The 25,150-nt window shown below is 44.7% G+C and overlaps 1 protein-coding gene across 1 annotated transcript in view; it reads right to left on the bottom strand.

The window, feature by feature from the left end:
* The window catches only part of LOC138189033 (Homeobox protein abdominal B), a 163,967-nt gene that overhangs the window by 116,650 nt on the left and 22,167 nt on the right, over positions 1-25,150 (bottom strand). The window contains exon 5 of the mRNA XM_069131208.1: positions 8,352-8,417. Within this exon, the coding sequence (XP_068987309.1) occupies positions 8,352-8,417 (66 nt within the window). The remainder of the gene's footprint in view (positions 1-8,351; positions 8,418-25,150) is intronic.

Here is a 25,150-nt window from a genome sequence, read left to right as displayed (position 1 = left end):
TAGAGCAGACAACTTGAGAAATGACTTTTCCTCGAAAGATCTTCGAAACGGGCTCTCCCTGCTTTAAAAACGAGAGTATTCTTCCACAAACAGTATCTCACGCCTTCGTTCGAGCCTGCATTTCGATGAATGAAAATATTTATTTTAAGCTCGGAACTGGTGTCGACCGTTCGCAGCTAGAAACTCTCCCCTTAATAAGATCGTATCTATCCAGAGGCGGTTTGTATCTGACGGGAAACGAAGTGGGCGACGTTCGCTTGAAAAATGCATGGCCGACGTGGCGGGGTGCTGGCTTGTATGTAGCAACGACACCCCATGGTATTTCGAATACGCGGCATACGGAATACCAACAACGCTGGTCGCACGTTCCCCCGCGTGGGACCTTTTTGCTTTGAAATGGAATTCCGTCAGCATCCACCACCCTACCTTCGCGCGACCTCGCGCGGGAACATGGCGACCGCTTCCACGAACGCCGCCGCAGAAGCATCAACCGACGACCACGTTGCCTCGCGAGACGTGCAACGTGGAAACGAAGGGGTCGAGGGGTGGGTGGTTGACAGGGCGAAAGGTAGCGAAGCGAGGGGAGCAGAGGGGAGAAGCAAGGTAAGAAACTACGGCGAAACAAGGCGGATCGTCTTAATTTCAAACGATTCGCGTAATGAAAACTTTCCTCGTTAAGGGCCCCCTTAATGTTCGTCCGCCATCTTGCTGCTAAATGCAAGACAAGAGTTTCGGAGTTCCTTGAACGCGCCAGCTTCACTCGGACTACAGAATTTAGTTGGCGATTGGATCGCACTGGTGTCACAAGCATACCGTGAATATTCAGCTACGTAGCTCGGAACCGACAGATTCCGAGCTACGTTTATTTAAGGTTTCGCGAACCTTGTACCGACGAAAGAGCCTGGAAATTAGAAATGCCTGCGATATGTAACTGAGTTGGCTGTTGAAGTAAGGAAGAATCGATAGACAGGACGGAGGAAGAAGAAGAAACAAGGACGAAGAAACGAGAAGATGCCTGTAACAACGAGCAGCGACCGTGCGTAGGGACCGCTCTTTGATTATCCGCTGCTTGCTATAATAACGAGTTCATAAAGATGTTGAGGCGCATGCGCGTGCAATCGGCCGATCTCTCTTCCTCTCTTTCCCTGGCAGACCGTGTTCTTTCGTGCCTGAACTTGAAGAGCACTCACACGCGTCGAAATAATATTCCCCATTTACATACTTATAGGCTCACACAGTCGTGAATCGAAGTAGAACCCTCCTACCGAGAAGCTTACTCTGTCGGTTTACTCTGCTCTTCCATTCCCTCGTCTCTTTTCGTTCTCACCAGCGTGTTCTGCCCCTAGATCTCTCTCTCTCTCTCCCTCTCCCTCTCCCTCTACCCTGCACCACCATTTTTTCTTCTTTCTCCCTCTCGGAATCCCCTCCAGATTCTACTCTCGAGCCGTATTCTCCCTTGCTCGTGGTAAACGAGTCGAACTTCTCGTCTGCCTCTTCCCTCTCGATCCTCTTCGTCTTCCATCCTCGCTTCTTTCGGCCGAGCAAGCTCTTTTCTCGGTCTTATTTCGTCTTTAATCTCTATCATACGTTTATGAGGCCGCGTAACCACGAATCGAAAAAGAATCCTTCGGACGAGCAAAACCATCGCGATATTCTTCTCCGTTCTTCTTCCTGTTCATTTCCTTCGCCTTCTTTTTCTCCCTGCTTCCAAGTCTTCCCTCGTCCTTGGTGGCTTCGACTGTCTCAATCTCACCGGCGCGCTTATTCCCTCCTCTCCAATCTTTAGCAACGTTTCATTACACTTTGTTAACTCTCGCCTTCCTTCCTCCGACTCTCGTTTCCTCGCAACTTCTCATCGTATCCTCCTTTACTTTTGGAAGCCATCCTTTCCGCTCGAGCTGCGAGCTACCTCCGTGGTGAATAGACGCCGCACAGGTCGAGACATCTTATTTGAAACAATGTTCCTGGCTCGCCCGTAAATCCTCATTTCAAATCCCGAAACTCATATAAAATCTGGCTGCGCCAGGTCCGAACCCTTTCCGTTAGTCGTTCCTCCTCGACCCTCGCCATGACCTTCGTCCGATTCCACGGCTCTCTCCGACCAGCATCGTCCATTTCGCTTCGTTTCTCCTTTGATATATCGTTTTTGTGAAACGTGGCCACGCTGTACCTACTTTGCGCACGGCTCCTTGCCTCTCTCGAAGAAAACTACGCTCGATCTTCCACTCCAAGCGACCAACGTATCGAACGAACAAGTAGAAAGATTCGGAATGACGACAGAATGGAATTGCCGTGAGCAATCGAACAAACGTGGCAAGAAAAAGTTCGAGGGACGACGATAGATGAGAAGACTTAATCTCGTTTAATGGCGAGTTGGCTGGTAATAGGTACGATGGAAAAACATGCGCAAAATGTATCGTAAAACGATGTTATTCATGCAGAGGACGATACGAGGGAAGATCGAATCACGACGAGGGTTGAGATTTATAGAATAAACGACCAGTCGGAGAACCACTTAGGCTAAGTATAATATGGTGGTCTGAATAGAACGCTGGATGATGGAATGTGCAGTTAGAAAGATACCATTAATCAACGATAAACGAGCCGAAGACTATAAACATTAAGTAAAATAAATCCTTCGATTAAATTCCGCTCATAATGTCAAACCATTTAACAAAAAGGATCGTTTGAAGCAACGAAACGAAACAAGCCACGGACATAGAGTGTGACGCTGTTTGAAAAAAAAAAAAAAGAAAAATCACATTTGGGCACGTATCGCGAGTTTCCTTGACACGCTGGTCTCCTTGTTTCATTGAGATTCCTTTCCATCCGCGAAGAATGTTTCGCTCCAGGTGAACGTTTTACTCGATTGGAGAGAGCCCGCGCCGTTCCGTTACGTCATGAAATCCTTGCTGCGATAAATCAGCTGGGCCGAAACTCCGCGACACGTGAGTCGTAATATTTAAGTTAATGACTCGGTATAATAAAGTTAATGGCTTTATGATAGCCGTCTCGTGGGACAGCGCGAGACCGTGGCGACGACCGTCGCGGAGACACGCTCGAATACCCGCGATGAATGCGCTGTTAGCGTACGTATCGCGCGAGTACGGGTCGCGAGCAAACGGAAGGACTTCTAAAGGTGGAATGAAGCTGCGATCAGATTAATTCAATTTGCTTGAATTCAAGCGACTTGAAGTCGAACGTCGAATGATTTGACCGAAATTTCGAAGAATATTCCAATCGTTTCTCGAACATGTAGCAGGATGGAAAAAATAAAAATTCAATTCCGAAATCAAATAAGAAGACAAATAAGAAGATATTGGATATTAAAATTGTTTATTGTGTTTTTCCCCCTATGGTCTTCGTAAAATATTCTAAATTAATACCGAGTAGGTGAAACGAATCTCTGCTTAGATTTCATTTTTCTCAATTACGATCATAAAACTATGAATTCGTATAAACGCATCCGCGGTCTATTAATAAGAAATTCCACCTGAAGAGCAACCATCGAGAGCTCGCACGTTCCAGACTACTTTCAACGACGTTATACAGAGATATCCTTTTCTCACGCGGCGACAACGCACCTCGAGTTTCGTCTTTATCGCCTTATAAAACGAACGTCTCTCGCACGCGCACGCGACCGTAAATAACGCTTGGCGATTCTTGACATTCTCTCTTCTTTTCCTTATGCGTGTACGCACGCGAAAACCTGCAAATCCTGTCTACGCCATGCCACGTAACTCGGCTCTCCTTCCGATTTCTCTGCTCACGAACCGTGGAAATCTGTGCTGATAACGAGCAAACCTATTTGCTAAGCTTCGGATGGCAGAATGTTACACCAACTGGACGATAAACGACGCTGTTAATTTTTAATTCGCGAACAAGGCGTGTGAAATTATGAAGATCAAAGAGAAGACAAGAGATTTGAGATTAATTAGCAGAGATTATTACGTATCTTCATCTTTCGATTCATAAAGAATTTAATAAAATGCTTGATACTCGTATTACAAGAGATAAATGCGGTGGAATTGTGCAGAGGATCGATAAAACGGTAACGAAAGCTGGCTATTGCAACCCGTCAAATATATTTGAGATATATCAAATAAATTATAAGTAAATATAGACAATGTCCAAAGTCGCTCGTACAAACGTATTACGCTACATAAGAATAAAGAAGACCCCTGAAATATTTTGCAGCGCGTGTAACAAAGATAACAGGAATACGAGAATTCTCTGTGTTCCACGTTGAATCTTAATGTCGTACAGCTTACAAACGCTATATAAGCACACGAGCCCAGTTACCTTTCTAACCTTCCATTTAAAAAAATACTGAAAACTCGGAGCAGCAGACAAGAAAGAAGGGTTACGGTAGCAGTTCCCCGAAAGCCAGACAATACACGGTATTCCGTCGGCGAGTCGAAAAAAAAAAAATGTAATTTGCAGCGTACGCGAAACCGGGATTTTATACAATCGCTCGCGCGTTAGCTCGTAAATATCGCAAGGCAGCGGCCAGTGGATTTTTTCTGCTCGGTTTTACGATGCAACGCATGCAACAAATCAGTAGTTTTGCAATCGCATCGCGATCCATCCGAGTCCACGAACCTGGAATCCAGCTTCGGAATAAACATGCAGATTGCGTGAATCTTTCCATTTTTATTATTATTAACTTGGCGTTATCTACTCCATCTCGGACGAGTCTGGATAATTGCACTGTCGACAACGATGGATAACGATGCATTTATGGGAAACAATTTCCTTGCGACGCGAGTAACTCGCAGGATTCTTTAAGACGCGCGTGCTTTTGTGACGCGGATAATACGACGATGCGTCATAGCGCCGGAGGGCCTCGGATTAATTTAATGAATCTGGCATCAAGGGAAGAAGATACGACTGGCTATAAATAAACCACGTCAGCTTATCACGATACTTTCCAACTACCTCGATGATATTACCACGTACACGCAGGTTGCGATGATTTAAGGACAAACAAATGTTTATCCATGGTATCGACGTTCTTTTCCTTGTTCGCCAATTCGTACAGTGATCTCGAGTGAGTTTGAAAAAATAGATCGACGGTGGTTGCAGACAGTATTTGCACGTGCCTTCATTTTTTCATTTTTTATCATTTTCGCGGTATCAAGTCCTGGTAGTAAAAATATGTACATAACGCTAAACAATATAGAATCTAACACGGCTAGCTGTAATTAATCAGGACGTAAATAACATAGTGAATACAGTGGAGTGAAAATACTTTTTGTAGCTGGCGTATGCATTCCAGTTTGCGAAATGTTGCACAAAATATAGTTTCAACTCTTAGCTTTGTTCGTTTCCTCTTTCGATGTGGACGATTGTCGATAAGAAAAAAGTACGTGCGGAATAGTTTTCCAAGAACTGTCCCTCGTATAAGTTTCATTCAAGTTGGCGAGTGCAACTTCGAATTATCAGACTGTGCTTGATGTATAATTTACTTTGCTTAAACGCATGTTTATGGCCGAGATTTCCACGATAAGAAGTCGAATAACAAATGGGATGAGAATCGTAAAAAGACTTTAGCCGTACGAGGTCAAGATCATCGTTACCGATTTTTCTTGATCAACGATAAATACATAACGTTCTTTTTACCTTCGCAGTCACGTTTTCCATTGTTGGACATCGTTAACTCGCTCGTTGTATTTTCAAGCGAAGATGTACGATTTGAGAACGTCACAGAAGTTCGTTTGTTCGCACAGATAGAAATCCAAGTCCTCGAGTACGAGCAGACGCACACGTAGAAGCACGAAATCCCGCCACGCGTGACACAACCTGACGCCGGCGGAGAATATAACGCACTGACTAATACCATATTCCAGCAGCCCTTATTCGAAGCCCTATACCCTTGAAGGTGTGTCTCTGCAAATTTACGGGTAGGCACATGTGTTCAATTTCGCGGACCTGTTTGTTCCACTCCTTCGACCTCGGAGGGGAAGAGTCCTCCTTCGAATCTGTCTAAATGTTTAAAAACGAACCGCCTGTACGACTTTCCCTCGTTTTTTTTTATATTCTTGCCGCAAAAACGCAATCCATTTTTTTTTCAGCCAACGATTGAGCAACGCTTTTAAGTAACTTCGACTTTAAATTAAATCGTACCTGTGAATATTCATCGCTCGATCGAAGATTCGAAATTATCCGACGCGAACGCGTGACGAAATTTGAAGATTACTTCGTGATGCTGAGAACGCAAACTGGAAACCTCCTTGAAAGATAAAAGAACGAAACGAAGAAAGTGAGAGAAGGCTGTGCATGTATTAGACGAATTAACAGTTAGAAGCGGAGGCCGCGTAAATGTCACGGCGGTATCGAAAGAGCTACGTGTGAAAATTCTGTTAATATCCGTCGTTAGTTACGGCTAGTAAAATGCGACTTTAATAAACGCGAACCGCTGAGAAACGATAACAGGAACGCCGCGACGTTTTACCAAAACCATGAATATCGCGCACGGGTCGTCGATCGTGTTTAGCATAGATTCACGAGAGACGCCATCATTTTTGGCTACCAGTTAGTAACAGATTTGGTTTCAAATTAATTAAAAACGATTTATTTTTTATTATTAAAACACACTCGTATACTACGAAAAACAGAAAGAGCTGCTACGCTTTCCTTGCGCAAAATCGAGCAAAATATTGAAAAATGACACGTTAGTAAAGTGGCGTATTCTCCGCGTCTTGTAGGAGAGACGCCATACATACTAATTTCTCTTTTTTAAACTCTATTCTGCGCTTACTAATTAATTAGAAACCACGTTAAACGATAAAGTAGATAAGCGCGTACCTTATCCTGTTTCCATTGCGCTTATAAGCATTAACATAATCATCGACATAAAATTTTAACGTAATTTTTCGTACAGTTGTCGCTTTAATCTTCCACAGACGACACGTGCAGCGACAGCCGAGCAGCCACTAACTTGTTTTCCCAGGCACACATGCAGGGTTATAACAAGAAGCAATATATACAGTACTCTTTCTCTCATCACAAGATATTACAAGTGTGTCGGCTTTTTGCCTGTGGCGTCTCTCCCAAATTTACCCTACGAGCATATTCTCGCATCTGCCCAAACTTGATACAACATTTGTATATCTTTTTACTCGATAAGAAAATAACGACGGCAAACATGAAAAGCCTTCTTATGATTGCGAAACGGTGAATTCTTTATCGATGAAATCTAGAATTTTAATCCAATTAATTAGCTTCTTAAACCGCGGTGTAAATTTCTTCGAACGTCTCAACGCTCAATTTCATTTTCGTTTCAATTGAGAAAAGGCCTTCAGTGCCGAGCGATCGCTTGAAAGAATTTTCCAACGTTAGAAAAGTAGGATTCGGTCGAAGATCGACTCGAAGAAGCTTCGTTGCACGCAAGCTTGCGTCTTCGTTTCCTAGATTACTATAATCACCTGGAAGCATCGATTCAGACGAGCCTCGCGTCTTACGTGTTCATAACTTTCGCCGGATGCGTGTTCCAGTAAATTGCGCACGATACGATACTTTCCAAACATTTTGCCGGTTTTACTCGCGAGGTACAAAATCTAGTTAACCAGTGCACCAGAAAATAGCCTTCGCGTTTAACGCGTCCAAGTTACCGCTGTCTAAGACTTCCGAGTGCAACCCATTCGTTCTTCCGGAAAATTGTTTCGATCCTCCATCGATATTCCAACAATTTACCACTATAAACATACGCTTGCTATTGCAATTCTTTTCCAATAGCGCGCCAGTTGGACGAGGAAAGCTCGAGCAGTAAATTACGCTCAGCCGGGTTAATCCTGCGCTTCTATTCGCTCTTGGTGAGATTCTAGACCGTCGGAAGAGGCGAAACGGAGGCAGCCTCGAACGCTGTCGTCGCGCGAGCACGCCGCCAGAATTTTACGATACGCGTATTAATCATGCCGGACGACGTAATGCACGAGTCGACCAAACAGTGCGTTTACGTCGAAACAGATTTACGACGAACAACGTCGACAAATTTGCGTTTAACGAACGACACACGACGAAACGCGCGAACCGTCCGCGATAGATAACAGAATTCGCCGTGCATGATCAGCGTGATCGAGATTTCGACCAACATTCGTCTTATGATCAAAGAATACTCGCAATGGAGAAGTTAATCGTATAACAGACGTTAATTAGCGACCGTCGATTCGTCAAAAGGCGATCTGCTTCGTGCTTCCAAGAGAGATGCGTTTTCCACTCGTTAGCGTTAAAGCAAGTTCGTTACCAGACACGCGATTCGTATTCGACTGGTTCCGTTGCAATTAAGTATCCTTCCTCTCCGCCGCTTTGCGCGCACCAGTTATAAATTATTCTTTATTGTACACACTCACCTTTGATGGGCCGTAGGTGAGGCGGTGAACGAACAGCGATAACTCTTCTTCGCCACATGGGGAAACCTGCGCCGCACAAGTGACCAACAATTAGATTTTTCACCACTTTAACGAACATTTTTCTTAATCCTTTATTCACGGCTATGGTTACAGCGCGTGCAAGTTGCGATAAACCGCGGTTCCGAAGAATACGCCGAAACAAGATTCGATGTACAGATTCTTAATACATGCATTTGTACGTAACCATATGTAACTGTAACTGTAACCATAACCCTATACGTAATTATCAAGCCGTACAACGCTCGTGATAGGAATATTTAACAAAAATTCAACGTAGACATATTCGTGACAAAGTCCAAGCTTCGATTCTTCGATAAATTTGGAATTATCCATTAAACCTGGAATTATTCGATAGATTGGGTTATCGAACATAAATTATGCACAGGAGTTGAATATTTTACACCTGACAGAATGTAACAGCAGGGAATATAAAATAGCTATTGAAAAATATCAAACGATACGAAGTTTACTATGCTCGGATCTGATTAATTAGTATATATAAATGCTACAATAAATACGATGGCGTATCACTATATAATACTTCGTGTAGTCACTGTATTCTCTTAACTCTAATACTAATACACGTCATCGCTATTAACGAAGAATCGTTAAGACAAAGTTGGTCGTGCAAACCGACGAGATTCGGCAGAAAGAGACGGGTCGATAAGAGATTAATGCAACTAGCGACACATTGCGCAGCCGCTGTTAACGCGGACATAATGTTTCCTCGATAACGCGACATATTCGCGTTCAGTTAAGCGGGTTTATTAGCGATAGCGAGCTAACGGGCGTTACGCGATGAGCGACGACACATCGTAAAACCGTGGTTCGGCAAACGTACGCAAACATTTTCACGAGCGACTGCGATGTAACCGGGCAACGTCGAAGTTAACTTCTGCCGTAATGTTATCAAGGAGCGGCCGCGCGATGCTGTCTGGCTGCTCGCCGATCGCGACTACGATTACGACGGACCACGGTCTATTCTGAGCCTTGAACTAGAAACAGACGTTCTCGAGCGATAAATCAAGAGAATAACGAAGGCCCTTTGAATCGGAACGAAAATAGGCAGCGAATAATTCACCTCGAACTAGTACAGATTGTTACGTTGAAAGAAAAAAGGAAAAAATAGCGATCGAGAATTGATTGTAATCGAAGAAATAAACGGGGCAGGTTTCGCGTAACCGTAAACGACGGATTATATTTATTTGTACGCGGTTAATCACGGAATAAACGTAAAGTAAATCAATTGCTTAATTTTTTATGCATTTCGGAAGAGTAATTTAACTTTCTTCTTTATGTACTTCGAGAACGGTGAGTTGTTATCAGAAAAATTCTCGTAAACTTTATTAAGAAATTACTTTGCATGGAGACAAAAGTAATTTCAAGTCGACCAATTGCCATTCTGCGTTTATTTTTACTTGCTGCTGTATATCGATGCTTCGAGGAGAAAGTTGGCATAAAGCTAACGAGGCTGAGGTAATATAGTCGTTGTCTTAATTCTCCTTGATCATGGTTTCTTTAAAACGTTGTTCCAACTCGATCGAGCGGCGCAAGAAACTTTAGATAGCTGGCGTCTCGCGTAAAACTTAAGTGGAGGGATAAAAACTAGTCGAATAATATATTCTAGCTTTCTGAGATAACGATTCCTCGTTTTTCATTGCGCGTTAAAAATAAAACGTCTACCTTGATGACAAGCGTAGATCGCCGATTCGAAAAAATGTTTCGACAAGAAGATCGATCGAGAGAACCCGACGATCTTGGAAAATACGCAGCTAACAAAAGTTACCTTCGACCGAGTCGCCATCGCCATCGGCGCACCAAGCACGAAGAAAGTAAAATGGCGTCGCACCGTGTCCGTCGGATAACTTGCGGCGATCAAAGACGCAAAATTGTTTCCTTGATTCTTCCGTGGGTCGATTCGCGATCGCGTCAGCTCGTCGTGGCGACGAGACGAAAACTGAGCAGACCTCGTTTCTTAGGACACGAAATACGTGCCGGGGCACGAAAGGGCAAAAAAAATCAAAGCAGGTCGTTACGACACGACCTTGGATCGTTGTTAGTGCCGGCTGATATCCGACGTTTGGAAAAAATTGGAGTATTGACGGAAGAAGACCTTCTGCGGAGAAAAAAAAGTTGAACGGACATTGGGCCCCGTTTCGATTGTTCGTTCGACCTTCGAAGGGGATATTCGGAACGATTCCTGCGTTGAGGAAAATTTTATCGCCGGTACCGAGACGTCCTCTTGTTCGATGCCGACGGAACAACTCGATGGCATTCTTCTTCGAGATTTTTGTCGCACCATGGACCGCGATTATCGGAATATTTATCAACGAAACGGTAAATCGTTAAAATATTACCAATGAAAAATTTGGAAACGATAAAAAATAGCAGAAGGAACTGTTTGAACGAACTGAGAGTTTGTATTCCCAAATAATATCGACTCTTAAAAAATAGTTCTTTTTTCATGTGCAAAGTTACTCGATTATCCGAAGAACGTAACATCGTTTAGATTAGTTGCGATAACAGAGATTCCAAGCTATTTGTGCCAATGGAATATTCTTGTTACTGCGTAAGTTTTCGCTAAATGCAGCAGGGAAATATATTGCGATTAATATTTTCGGAATTATAAAGAACATAATGAGATTGATTCTTTGGAAGCTACTAAAGAGACGTTTATAAACCGGATTTTTAAATCTCCGTTTCCAAGATCATCATAACGTTACTTTCATTAAACAACGTATTTCATGAATTTCACGACCGTTAATTTTTTACGATTATTCTTTTGAGTTAGAAAGAAAATTATGGCCGAAACGACGTCCGACGACCAATAAATTTAAAGCGCAATTCGAATATACTCTAAATGGACGATCCATCGCGCTATTTGGAAACAAAGTAAACCGAATTTTTCGAGCATACTGGAAAAAGCAGAATTTAACCTGATTCTTAACAGGTGATCTCGGGAGTAATCACGTTTTCGCGCGACTTCATCGGTCGAACGTCGTTTCGCCGAGACAGTAGGCGGCGCCCGGCGTCTTTTCCTCGATATCGATTCCCCCCTTTCAGTTTACTTTCGCTCTGCAACCCCTTTGCCGTTCGGATTAGCCAGAGTTAGGAATCTACTCCGTGGATTCGACGGGGGAGACGAAAGAGGCGTCTCGGACGAAAACATCGTCTAATTTTCCATTTCCTTGTTTGCTTCCCACAGCGACGACGACCATCGACTGGACATAAAAGGAGCGAAACATTTTCGGCTAATTATAAGCGAAGCAATTCGCAGCGCGACCTCGAAGTCCATCTAAAACCAATTCTGCGAAGGAAATTCGTTCACGTATTGCTTTAACCGCGCCCGACTGTTTCGCCAATTCTGCAAAGTCTAGTCAATCGAAGGCCTCGATTTATCGATCAGACGATCCTGACGAGAAGCTTAATTACTGGAGATCGAGTAATCGCGCAAAAATAGATTCCTCGATAGCAAGGATCCGTTTGTTCGCTCTGTCGAAACTGCAATCTTAATAATACTCGGATTAATAATACTCAGAAGTGCATAAATACAGTGAACTGCATCCTTTTAATAGTTTTATCTATAGGTAAGTTCATCTTCGTAGTATCAAAGTGCTACAGTCGTGCTTACTGAACGATAAGAAGTAAAGAAAGTTACTCTACCTACGCTTGCATCTAATTAATTAATACGATAAATGGTATAACGAACTCAACGACGTGCAAATACTTCTTCGCGACGCAGCGATAGAAGGATTAATCCTTACGAAAGTCGAGCGAATCGAAGATAGATTTATCGAAGATCAAAGGTAACGCTTAAGGACGGATCGTCTGCTGCTTGAAAAATACAGAAGCCTAGAAACGCAGGCGTATGATTTAAGAACATCGCGGGTGAGAGATCGAGCCGAGGATCCGCCACGTTTGCTCGTGCCGCGAATTCGCCAGAGAACTGGAAAGGGAGAAAGAAAGGAAGGAACGGGGGAGGAAGCTTAAAAAGAAGAGCGATTTGGCATTAAAATTCAGGTAGACGAAAATCGAGAAAGGAAAGGAAGGATCCGGTTGGGCAGAGGGAGGAATGAGAACGGAGGAGGGCTTTGCTGGTAGGAAGGGCACCGCGAAGCGAGAATTTCTTTGGGTAGCTCGTTTACTCGGGGTAGGACGAGAGAGCAAAGAAAAAAGCAATCGGTAGCATGCGAGGCACGCTCAGGAGCCTTCGCAGCGCGTACATTCTCGGCTCGTAATATACGACTTCCGTACGTTGATGGAATATTCGAAAAATCCGAGAGGCCGTCGGTGATAAAAGTATGGAAACACTAGGGACGGGGATTTTGCTACGCGTGCGGTCGTGAACCGGCGGATAGACGCGTTCCGCGATCTCGTTTCCCTCGGCATCGACGATCTAACGAATCGTCGAGCGCGAACTTCGCACGCCCTATACTCCGACAAATCCGCCATGAATTTTCTAGAAACTAGCAGCTCTCCTTTATTACCTTCTTTCGCACTTCTGCCGTTCTAACGTGAGATTTTTCGACGTACCTTTCGCTAAACAAACGTTTGCACGCCTATCCTCCGCCGTTGATCAAACATCGGCAGCCTTAAACGCCTCGATAACTCGTTGAACAAACCGATTGAGAAGCCGGTAATTTCTTAAGCAAGCCGGAAGGTGCGTAAAATGAGAAACAGAGCGAAGAACGGAGAAAGATTCACGGAATAATCGCAATATCAGCCCCGCAAAGAGAAACGAACGTACTGTTACGGATTGAGTTGCTCGACTCGAGGCCATCGCGGAAAAGAACGATCGGCCGACGACCACCGAATCGGGTTGCCCGTGACCGGAGCCAGCCTACCAAAATCTCGTCTTATCTGCGACACGACGCGTATTTTAACGAAGGAAGCGGCTGCACGCTCGCGCGTACACACGTAGGTCGACTCGTGGGCGTATAACAACCGATACAAGCGTACAACCTCGGAGATATTCTTTCGAATATACGACGGTGCCAAGTCTGTTTCCGTCACACTCGCGTTGGTACGCACGAGCTAACCGTCCGTTGGAATGCGACGTATCTTCGGGCTGAGAGCCTATCCACGGAGAGACAACGTAAAAGAGGCAGAACCAAGATAATCCGAGTGTTTATCGCTCGACCAGCGACGAAATCCTGGTGAACGTTCCTCGCGGCTCGGTCACCGTTTTTAATGGAGAACCTTCCGCTTATACGCACGGAGTACAAGTCCGTTTGCCTCGCGATCGCGAACAGGGCTTACCTTCGAAGATTCATTCTGCCATCTGACAACGACGCTTCTATCCTCAATTTTTTTATAATTTAACTCGTTCGCTGTGGATGTAAGTTTCGTTACCTGAAACGCATTGCCCGTACGCCAACGAATAATCGTTACACGATATCTGTCCCTAACTCGTGATACTTAACGCGCGGCTGTGGTATAAATCGATTCGCTGTTCTTCGTAAAATAGCGTTCTATGTTATTAGTAAAAGGGATCGATTGTTCTTTTCAAGCCACAGAAACGCATCATGGCAGAGAGCAAAGTCGTGACTCTCCGCTTCGTATTTTACATCTCGACGCGCATAATCTAAAAATAAATACGTGCGTTACAGTTTTACAGTTACAGATACGTGCGCAAGTATTTTTAAGAATTCCTAACTTCGATTCGAGTTTTCAGAGAACGTCACCGTCCATCCTACGTTGTTCGCGAGATATTTTCACGGCATCGTTGTTCGTTCCAAGGGACGTAAGACGCGGTCTCGCGCATTCGTTCCTCGGCCTCCGTCGACGAACCGGACGCGTTATGGATTATAAACTTCTTTCCTTCGTCCGTTAGATCCCGCCTACCCTCCAACTCCCCGATGATACCGATGATCGCATCCTCCCCTAGAAAAACGCGATGGACCGAATGCCACGTGAATACAATTACGTGAAAACTTAGGTCGGTAAACACACCCTCCGGACGTGGCAACCGGGATACTGTCTCCGCTTCTAGATCGTATTTTACAACTATCGCACCCGCCTCGCTTCCTGTTCCTCTCGAACGCAATGGTCTCTGCGCGATTTCCACGAGAAATACTAGGAAACATGGAATACAGAGTGGAGGGAACGTTACGAGAGACGCTCTAGAGAAAGACATTCAAATATCTGCTTCATGTCGCTGGTTCGTCGCCTAACAACTTCAATTAATTTGATTTAGATTTAATTAAGAAATTGTCGTAAGAGTTGAATAAATCGAAATTTGATCGATAAACCGATATGCCGAATTTTCACAAAGATGGACGCGTTATCGTTTCTCTCGATAATAAATTCAGATAGGTAAACAGCTTTCTCCGAATGAAACTTCTCCGTTGCGCTTAAAGAGCACGTGCTGCTTTGATCACGGTGAAGAGGATCCTACTGGTATCCATTAACGATATACCGTACATTCGCACATTCACTGTATCGCCATGTCAGCTGTACGAAGCTACGTAAGGACAAATAGCACGAACAACATCTGCAGTATCACACCGAACATCTGAACGACGCAACGTCCGAATCGTATTCGTATCTCGTTCGCTTCTTCCACCCCTTCCAAGCACGACGAGCCAGCCTCGCCTTCGTCCAGATACCTGATCGTCGAATCGTCCAGTAGGGGGACGTATAAAGATGACGAGGACCTGGGTGGAACCGAAAAAGAGCGCGCGGCATGGGAAGGTGGAGCGAACATCGAACGAAACCCTGAAGAAAAAATAAAAAAAAGGGAGGAAGAGGGATCGTGAGCGAAGGACGAAGGGCGGAGAAGGAAAGATAGGAAAAAGAGAAGGAAAAGGAAGAAACGTAGGAGCGGAAGGTTGGAGAGAAAGAGCGACGGCGAGGGAGATGGAAAACTCGGCTGGTCTCTAACCGTAAGATAGGGAGGAGAAATACGTGGTCGTAAAAGACGAAGCGCAGTCCCCAAAGAAAATACGAATTAAAGCCGCTAACCGGTGATCCGAGAGACTTCTGTATAATCGAACAGAGACGTCAGCGAACCGAAGCCCGTTCACCTGGAAACCAACGTATCCAGCGAATGCGACAAATTGGATTTTTCCATCGATTTTATTTCACCGTCGACGTTCTACGTGCCTCTACGCGAGCGATCGTCGTTTTCGAAATATCTTTTAACAAGAACAGCTTAAACAAGAACCAAATGGGCAAACTCGCTCGAGACGTTCGCGCGACGTCATTACGTCGTTAACACCCGGAAGCTGAAACGGTAACCGGAAAAAACCAGTAAAAAGGTTTTGTAAAAATTCGTAGACAACGTTGTTAATTGAAATGGAAACTCGCGCGAGTTTGCCGCTTCTCGCTGTTTTCGTCCGAAGCCACGCAGCTTGGTTAAAACTTGCATGGGAGAAAGGGGACACGGCCCCTCCGGCGTTTAACTTTAAAGCCTCGTGACTCCGGTTACACGCAGCGAGCCGCTGTCGAAGGGATCGAGCTGGTTGTTTCACCGAAAATGTCGCGGATCCTCCGCTCATCCGCCCCCGAAAGAGGATATTAACTGTAGATAACATAGGGGGGACCCGTGTGCTGCGAGCGCCTGTGATACGACGGAATGGTATCGCGCGGTTTCAACCCTTTCGCTCTCCCTCGGTCTCTCTCCTGCTCTCTCCTCCGTCGTTCTGCACCACCCTGTCGTGAAATTCACCCTTGCGTACAATAACGCTGGAACTCGCGGCAACGCCCGTAAAGGCCAACCCCCTCCGTATTTAATTTACTGAATAATTGGAATCAAGCTGCCTCATTTGTGTGCCGCCCTCCTCCTTGCCCCTCCCTTTCTGATCGCGGAACAACAGAGGAACCCGCCCTACGATCGCCAACCCCTACGTAACTCGGATCCTGCGAGAGTCTGATGAGGAGATTTGTGCCCGTTCATAAAACTCTCCTCAACCTAGTCTCCTCCGTTGGTTGTTCCTCCTGCCGACAGTCAACGACTCCCTTTCTCCTCCCTCCGATTCGTCCATTACATCCGCCTGGCTATGGGGGTGAATAAAGATGGCCAGATAATACGAACGACCGACTAGCTGGCGAACGGGATTACTCTTATCCAGTCAGCGGGAACGGGTTCTCGATTTAAATAAGTGTCGGAAATTTTCAACCCTCCCTAACCCTCGTCTAATCTCGACCTAACTCCCTATTCCAACATTTTTACCGATTCAGGTAGACATTTCGATTTGGTAAATTACGAGGGTTGTGTATCTTTGTGTGTGTGTGTGTGTGTGTGATAGGATATTCAGAGAGGATGGAGTATAAATTAAGAGAAAATTCTCAACTCTTCAAATTTGACAACGTGAAATCTGAAAAAGTACGAGTCCGAATTCCTGGCGAACCGATTTATAGTAAGCCAAACTACCAATTGGAGAAGAAGTTTCGCAAAGGCGTTTTGTCTTTGATAGAACGTAATGGGGAGTTCTTTGATCGCTGATCCCTCCTTTGGCGCGCTACGAAAAAATGCGATCTCGAGTTACCGATGAACCGATCGCACGCTGACCCGCGAATCGGCTGTTTCGTAAAATTAAAACGAACGTAAGAAAGCGCTTTAACGTTCGAAGAATAAAAATTCTCCTCGATATCGGAGGACTAGCGTGCATCTACGTATTTAAAAGCTCGCATCGTGTCAGACAGGTGAACCGTGCGTAGAAACGAATCTTTCGTTAAAGAAACTGGCGGATCGGAGACGATTGGTTGAGAAGTAGCCGATAACACGGTACAGGATCTTGGAACGATCGTCTAGCCGTCTAGCGGGAAAAGAAGCTGGCAGAACGAGGACCCGACGACGACTCCTCGCGAGTGAAGAGCCAACGTTAACCACGCATGCGTCTCTAAAGTAAGCAGAAATCGATGGCCGCTAGCTACTCTTTACCTTCGTACGTGTATAGTATGCGCGTAGCGAATGTGGACGGTAAACACGTAGCCAGACCGCTATAGAACGAAATAGGGTGGAAAGTCGTAGGATACGACGCGGTGCATTTCAAATTCTCGAAACTCGCGTCCCACTATCCGCATCGTGGGAACTTTGAATGCCGATTGTTCAGCGAGTCACGTGAAACGATATAATTAAACTCTGCCTCGAGTATCTATCTATGCAAATCGACGCCGAAACAATCTTCTCTTACAGGATATTCCAAAATCCGGAGGAATACGCGAAGACGAAGCAAATTTTCGAAATCGAAGTAGCACTACAAAACGATACTACATAGTATCATACGTAAGCAAATAACGTAATTCTAAATCACTGCTAATTACAATCGACGCAGACAATGCCAAACGTTTGCAATCCAACGAACCAAATCGGTGTTTTCTTCGATTAATCTTATTCGGTGCAGTTTAACTCGCAGAGAATCGGCGTAGAGTCGTCGCGACGAAATCATAATCGAGGAAACGGAGACAAAGTGGACAAATCGTGAGCAATTACGCGTTATTATTGTCAAGTAGCTTGGACCAAAATTAACGTCAACGTCGGAAAGAGGCCTGTGGCGAAGGTAAATGGCAAATGGTCCGATGTCTGGATCGTACCGGCTCATGGACAAGGTCGTCTCTATGCGACGTTTCAGCCACGATGTTTTAATCACGACGTGCGTCTAGAACGACATCGCGCGATTAGAGCGTATGCAATTCGAGTTACGTTCGCGGCGCCAATCGTCTACCTCGAATTTGTCACGTTGCGATCGACGGAACGACTCGCAGATATCGCGAAGCGTAAACAAACGAGCACCTGCGACGATTCTGTTTCGTGGTCCCGCCTCCGCTATCCCATGGTCACCGCGTTTTACAATCGACGCGAACGTCGGCAGGTTCTTGCGATGCACGCATCGACAACGACTCTGCGCGCGTTGTCTTACTAAAAAAAATTGTGAAAAAAGTTATCGACGAGTTGGCGAGACAAATAGCCTTTCTGAAAAAGAAGTTGGAAGATGAGATTACCTTCGTTGCGACCTGCTAATGGGAAGGGCACGCGAGGGTGAGATCGTGACCTTCGAGGGTAATTGCACCTGCGAGTAAAACTCCGACCTCGCGTCTTTTATTGCCGCATTAACAGGGAATAATTTAAAATGTAAAAGACGTGCTCCACGAGAAATCGTTGTTCGCGAAAACTCGTATCGTCCTTTCGTTGCATCGTACGAATTTTTATTTACGAGGTACGAAGCTATTTATAAAAGTATGTATAAGAATTGCTATCGATTTATGGAAAACGATATAGTTCTCTGGCAGCACTCCTAGCGGAGTCTGCTTCAACTATTTCCGACTTTGCTGCCGGTATCTCGAACGACTGTACGGTCGATACAGGAAATTTGATCTGTTTTACCATCACCGTATAGGAAAATATTACAATAGTTTTGTCAACTGTGGATAAATTTACGTTGCGTATTCACAAATGCCGAAAACAGCTGAAATTTCCCAATATACACGGCGCTATTGTTCGTCCGCGTATATTCGAAATCGTAGGTATCTTGGAAAACAATCGCGTCTTAAATAAATTGTTTGCGAGGTACATCGATCTTTCTTACTTGTTTCAACTGGTATTATCGACGAAAGTTAAAGTATCCAATATGCTACTTTCCATTGTACGAACGCGTGCAAATAAACGTTCCACTGAACGTCGATTAAGTGGGACGAAGACGAATTCACCGAGACGTACTAATTTACGAGAAGAGATCTAAAATAACGCACTGTTTAGGCTTCCTAGTATCGATATATCAGCGACCTGTTATATCGATCAAGTAGTACTCTTGTAGAAGATATAACCTACCGTGATCGATCAAGGAAACTATCTTGACAACACGAAATAGAAATTTTAACGTACGAACGATAACGATTTATATTTACGCGTTTGTTTATACATAATACAACACAGTGAAATATAATTAACGAACGCGATACAGACTCTATGAACGTAAACCTACATAAAGATTTCCTATAACAACCACCAATTTTCTTAATCTTCGAACTCGTTAAAACAGCCCTTCTAACAAGGAAGAAAATTACGAATAACGAGCTTTTCTGCCGCAAGTTTTAAGCGTGATCCTTCCACCGTAGAATGGGACGTGACGTCGAAGAACGGCGGATGTCGACTGCGCGCGCAGACGATGCATGATGGCCGCCGCGTTCGATTCCGTTGGTGGGGAAGTAAGTGAGTGGGGAGAAGAGAAGTAGGAAAGGATTCGCTAGCGAGGAAACGATAGGTCGCAGGAAGGGGTGGGTAACGATACCATCGTGAAAGCTATTGGCAGGACTTCCATGGACCTAAGCTCTGGCGCACGAAAAATAAGGGCGGCCATCATGGATTTCAACATGGCCGTTGCCACCTCGAATAGAGCGTGTCCTAACTTCCTTCGATCGTTTCTCCATCGTAGAGAACAAATCGAATCGACTAACGCGACGTATATCTCCATTAGGGAATAACGATGCGTGCAACTTATTACGAATTTTAATTCGAAATGTTTTTACGAAAATGGAGTAAAATTGGAAATTATTAGCGTGATAATTGTATTATCGTTTTAGGAAACGGCTCGTTTCGTTTAGAAACTATATTACGTTTCGTGATGCGCGTTACGTATGGTCTCATATACGATTTACGAGCAATTAACGAAACGATTAGGTATATCACTGAGAAACACGGGTTTAGATCGGTAAACTCGTGAACTGCCGTAAGAAAACAGGTAAACCAAGCCTACACCTGTTTGTTGGCCGCCGTAAAAATTGTAAGATCTTTACACAAACCGAATGATTCGTGCATCCTAAACGCAAAGACAACAGTCGTAAATTTTTAGTATCGCCTGCTGCATTTGCTCGGTCAATACTTAATTCATTCACCATGTTCCCGTTAACTATTTGGTCAACAAATTTCCACTCTACTTCCAACGACTATCGTTTAAGACTATTTTTTAAGACCGTGTTCCATCCTTACTCGCACGGGTAACAGGCACAGGTAACGCGAAAAGGATTCGCGATTCTTTCACCCGTATGAAAGCTTCCTTCTCCACGCGATTATATTCCTCTGACGTTCAAAAATATCCCCCATCTAATTTCGACAAAATTACGAAAAGACTGTTTATCGGTATACCTGGTGTCCCGTCTCTATTGTGCGTTAAACGTCTTCGCAAAACGCTTCGTATCCTTTCTGTCTGCCGAAACCAGAGAGCAAGATCGAAGTAGAAAAATGCTGTATTTCGACTTTACGTTTAACGCGGGCGAATAAATTTCGAAAAAGAAATTCGTGGTACCCGGCGAAAGGGTTCGCGCGACCCGAACGAAACAATTTCGTTTACGCGACACCGGAGTTCCGCGGGACGAGAAACGAGAATCATCGTTCACCTGTTCATAAGGTCAATAGGTAATGTGATAACGACCGTTCATAATGGTTACGGACGAAGGAATTACCGTGCAAACCGACACTTAAGGTTTATCGTGTCTCTTACCACCAAGTTATGTATACTGTTCTCTTAAAAGTGAACGGTAGTGAGTTGTAACGAGATTATTGACTTTAAATCCTCACGAATGACCCTATAGGAGATTGAAGCTACAAATATATTACCAATACCAGCCGGCCTAACGGCGCGGTCGCGTGCGCCGCTTGCATACACAAATCATTTTGCCACTTAACGTCGGAAAAATGTGCAAATAAACAAATCGTCTTGGCATCTTTCCTATACACCGTCGTATAACCGCTCCTCTAAACTGGTCTTAATCGCGTTAATCAACCAAGAACCCGTTCGAATTAACCGCGTTTCATCCTGTTCTTTCCTACGGAAGAAGCTTCGTGCGAAACGATCCTGATCGTGCTATCGACGATTAAATTAATCTAAATTAGCGACAAGCTGCAACTAGGTACGAACGATTCGTCACAGTGGTCGCTGTTACGAAACGAAACGAAGATCGCGATATCCGATGAAACGATCTCGTAAAATATCCGTACGAAGCGTGACGTGTCATTGCGCGCTGGGTAAATACTCATTCGACCTTCTACGGTATAAAATGGACAATTTCATCGAGTTCAGTTTCGTTGAACCATTTTAACCAAAAACGTAACAACGCTACGGCCCCAACGATACTACTGGGCTCTGTTATGGGAAAGAATGCTAATAGTTTCCTACGATAATTCAGAGGTCCAATGTCGAGGGATACGGCGGTTTGGATGAAACGGAAACGACGGAATCATCGTTTTCGTAGACCCTTCCCAGAGATCAACGATGTTCTTCCTGTAACCAAAACGTACCCACAACGCAAACCACGTCGATCGTAAGTGTAGAAAAATTAGCTCTAAGCACCGTGCTAATCGTTTCTACGTACATTCGACGAACTTTGAAATACGCGTCGGACGTTTCGAGAAATACTCGAAGAAGAGGAAGATGAAAGACGCGGGGGCATAGAAACGAGGTAAAGTTGGCATATCAGACGGTCTTACGTGCTACGATCGAAGATAATTTCCGTCACGAAGCACGCAGATATATCGTTTATTGCCATACGGCAATAAAGATTTCATGCATTCTCGTTTAAACGTTCGGTCTGGACGTGCAGGCGATCAGCCGAATCTATCGGAGGTCGTGTGCATTGATAATACGCTGGAAGGAAGAAGAGAAAAAAAAATACGCTTTTTGAGATACGCGGACGCGAACGGATGACGTCAGACGGCAATAAAATCGCGGGATAGCAACGAGTATCGCGAAGCGCGATTCGAATCGACGCCGAGTGTAATTTCAAAGGAAGGTCGAGCGATAATATTTTTCGATCTGCAGCGATTAATTGGTATCGCGAGCCGAGCAGACTGCTTGGCTATAAATCGACGATAGAATTCGTGATAATTGCTATACGATTTAAACAATGCGTAATCGACACCGTCCAGTAAATCAAAGCGCTACGAATTGAATTATGTCATATTTCTGCACATTATCGATAGACCGCGGATTTACATCTTATATCTTCGTAAACGGAACCAAAGAAATCGGATCTCTGGATAGAGATTTGTTCATCCTGCGAGCGGTATACCTAACGTACGATACAACTTGTTTAGATACGGCAAAGAAACGTTATAAGCATCGAAGATTAAGAATTAAGCGTAAAAAGAAACTGGCAATTCGACGAACCGAGTGAGAATATTAAGTCTAACTCTGTTTCAGAGTAGATCTGAATAGCGAAAATATGCTTTATGAAGCTTAAAACGCTTCGAGTTGCAAGCGAGTAAAGTCGATGATCTCGCGTCCTCGTGGCCATCCATCGTTAGGAAGACTCGAAGACAGCTACCAAGGAACATGTCGAGTTAAGAACCAGAGGTCGCGGGAATAATTCCATAATAATTCATCTCGTTCTTGGAAGTATCGTGGGCGATACTGTTCGAATAGCCCGCTTTTAAGAAAACTCGTGGTACCACGTACTTCGATACTGTATTGTTTTTCCTATGGTAGAAATTCGATCGTGCGAGCGGAAGAAAGGAAGGATAACGTGGCGGGAAATCGTGGAAAAATCGGCGTCCTCTGACGAATATGCAAGAGATGCGTGGCGATCGACGAAAAAGCACGTTCCGTTATGTGTAGAGATTCGACGACGGCGGTTTACACAGTGACTCTATCCTATCTCCGGAACTGTTGCCTAATTGCTAAAGCAAACACGCGGATGAGAAAGTCTAACGCAGAGGTGCAGCGACGACCGACGCCTGGGATCGGTCAATTTTGTTTCTTGCTGGCCGCACGCGGTCACATCCGGCGATGTTGGCGTTAGAATTCGCACCTTCGCGGAAATTATCAGCAGCGAATCCGTTAATAATACGATTACATGTTACGAAAGAGAGACACGTGGCGCGTACACGCGGAGCACCTACGATCGTCCTCTCGATGTTTGTCACCAGTTTGACCAGTTCTTCGCGGCGGTCTCGCACGACAGAGCGTTGTTTCCACGTTAACACCTCGAGCGTGAAATAACGTTGCCATTCGTTTGCTCTTGCCGCGGGATTACCGTGAGACAATGTTATCGTACGTAACGCGAACGAACGTTTAATTACAGCGAGTTTGTACGAAAGGCTGTAATCCGTAAAGATTCGATCAAATTCGAGCATGGAGAAAAAAGCTTCGATATAATATATTTATTATCTTAAAGGCGGTATAATACTATTTTTGAATGATTACCTTAGCCCTGAGTCGCTGGACGAACCATTGGACCACGTGTCAAACGGACGAACGTCGATATTCCAAGAAGATCACAGCCGGGCCGACGTATCACTGCAAACAGCGTGTTTCTCACTCACACTTCTGTCCCGGCCATTTCTCGAAACAACGAATCGACGAAGACCGAACCCGTGCGTTATCTGCTTCGTAAACCTACATTACACGACGGATCCGTCGTCTGAAATGTCAGTTATCGTCCAACTACCTCTTCCATGTCGTTATCACTCAACTCGCCGCCACTCACACGAAAGAACAAGGTATCGTCGTAACGAAGGCCACTCGATTCTCGTCGGAAAGAACGATTACAGTTAGCAGAATGGTCGACGATCAAGGACTCGATATAGAGTGGAAACAACGCGGCAGAAAAAGACAGAGCGAGAGAGTGGAGAAAAGAAAGGAGAAAGAGGGGCAAGGCAGAAGCAGCGATGTCGCGGTTGCTGGAGATGCGCTTGCCGCTATCGTTTGTCGGTGGATCGGCGCGGGAAAAAGGAATTTGCCAAAGGTACTCTGCAGCACGTCTACGAGAACGTGAATCACAAAAGGAAGAGGTGCGCGCCTGCGTGTCGCCAACAATGTACTCCGCTGTTACTTTTCGAGCGCATAACAATGGACCACGTTGGTGAAACGGGACTCATGGTTTCTGGATGGGACGTACCGCGCACTGAACCAGTTGTTCGGTCGCGCAGATTCTACGCCCCACTCTTTCAACTTCCCCTCCCTCTTCCATTCTCCACGCGATATTCCGGAGTGTTTCTCCCTACCACTGCGACCGAACAGCCGATGAACAACTTCGAATACCGATCCCCACCATTTGCGTTACGCTTCACCCTACCACTCACGCTACTCGCTCCTTGGATCAGCAACCTTTTGCTTCGACGCATCGCTACGACCGACCGGAATCCACCCCACCACCGATACGCCGATTGCTGTTCCACCGGCTCTGTATACCGGGTGTGCGAGAACAACATCGACGAACGACCAAGTACGTTCGTGTTCGGTTACGTAGCGATAGCGAAACATCTCCAAAGAATTGACAATGAAGTTGAACGTTTATATGCGTATGAAATGCGTATCCGATCTTAAAAACCTATCCTGCAAAATTAAATCGATTGAATATCGATCGAGCATCTATCGATCCAGTGTAACTTGCTTCTCTTCCCAAGTAGGTCTAAAAGCGAGCTTGAAAGTTTATACACATGGCAAACGTGATCTTAACGATCGATTCTTGAATTTAAGGTTTATAAATACACCAAATGTACAACAAATACGCAAAATATACCAACTTGACGGTCGATTCAATGTAGAAAACTAAGTGATCGATCGAAGATGATCGATAATTATAAAAAAAAACGTAAATGGCAGAAATAGGAGATTTTGAAAGTCGTGTTGTTGTACGAACGGCGATTTTCGTTTGCCGGAAAATATCCTTTGAAGAGAATTTAAACGTAAATGACGAAACGACAGATGTAGAACGTAATTCTGTCCTTTCGTATTTTGGGAACGAGTCACGCGATTTTAAGGGTAGAAAAGTAGAGATACTCACGTGTCAACGTTAAATAA

This window comes from Bombus flavifrons, chromosome 18, assembly GCF_040668555.2.
Source record: "Bombus flavifrons isolate JBK064 chromosome 18, iyBomFlav1_principal, whole genome shotgun sequence".
Taxonomy (NCBI): domain Eukaryota; kingdom Metazoa; phylum Arthropoda; class Insecta; order Hymenoptera; family Apidae; genus Bombus; species Bombus flavifrons.
This window is presented reverse-complemented; position numbering and strand designations above follow the sequence as displayed.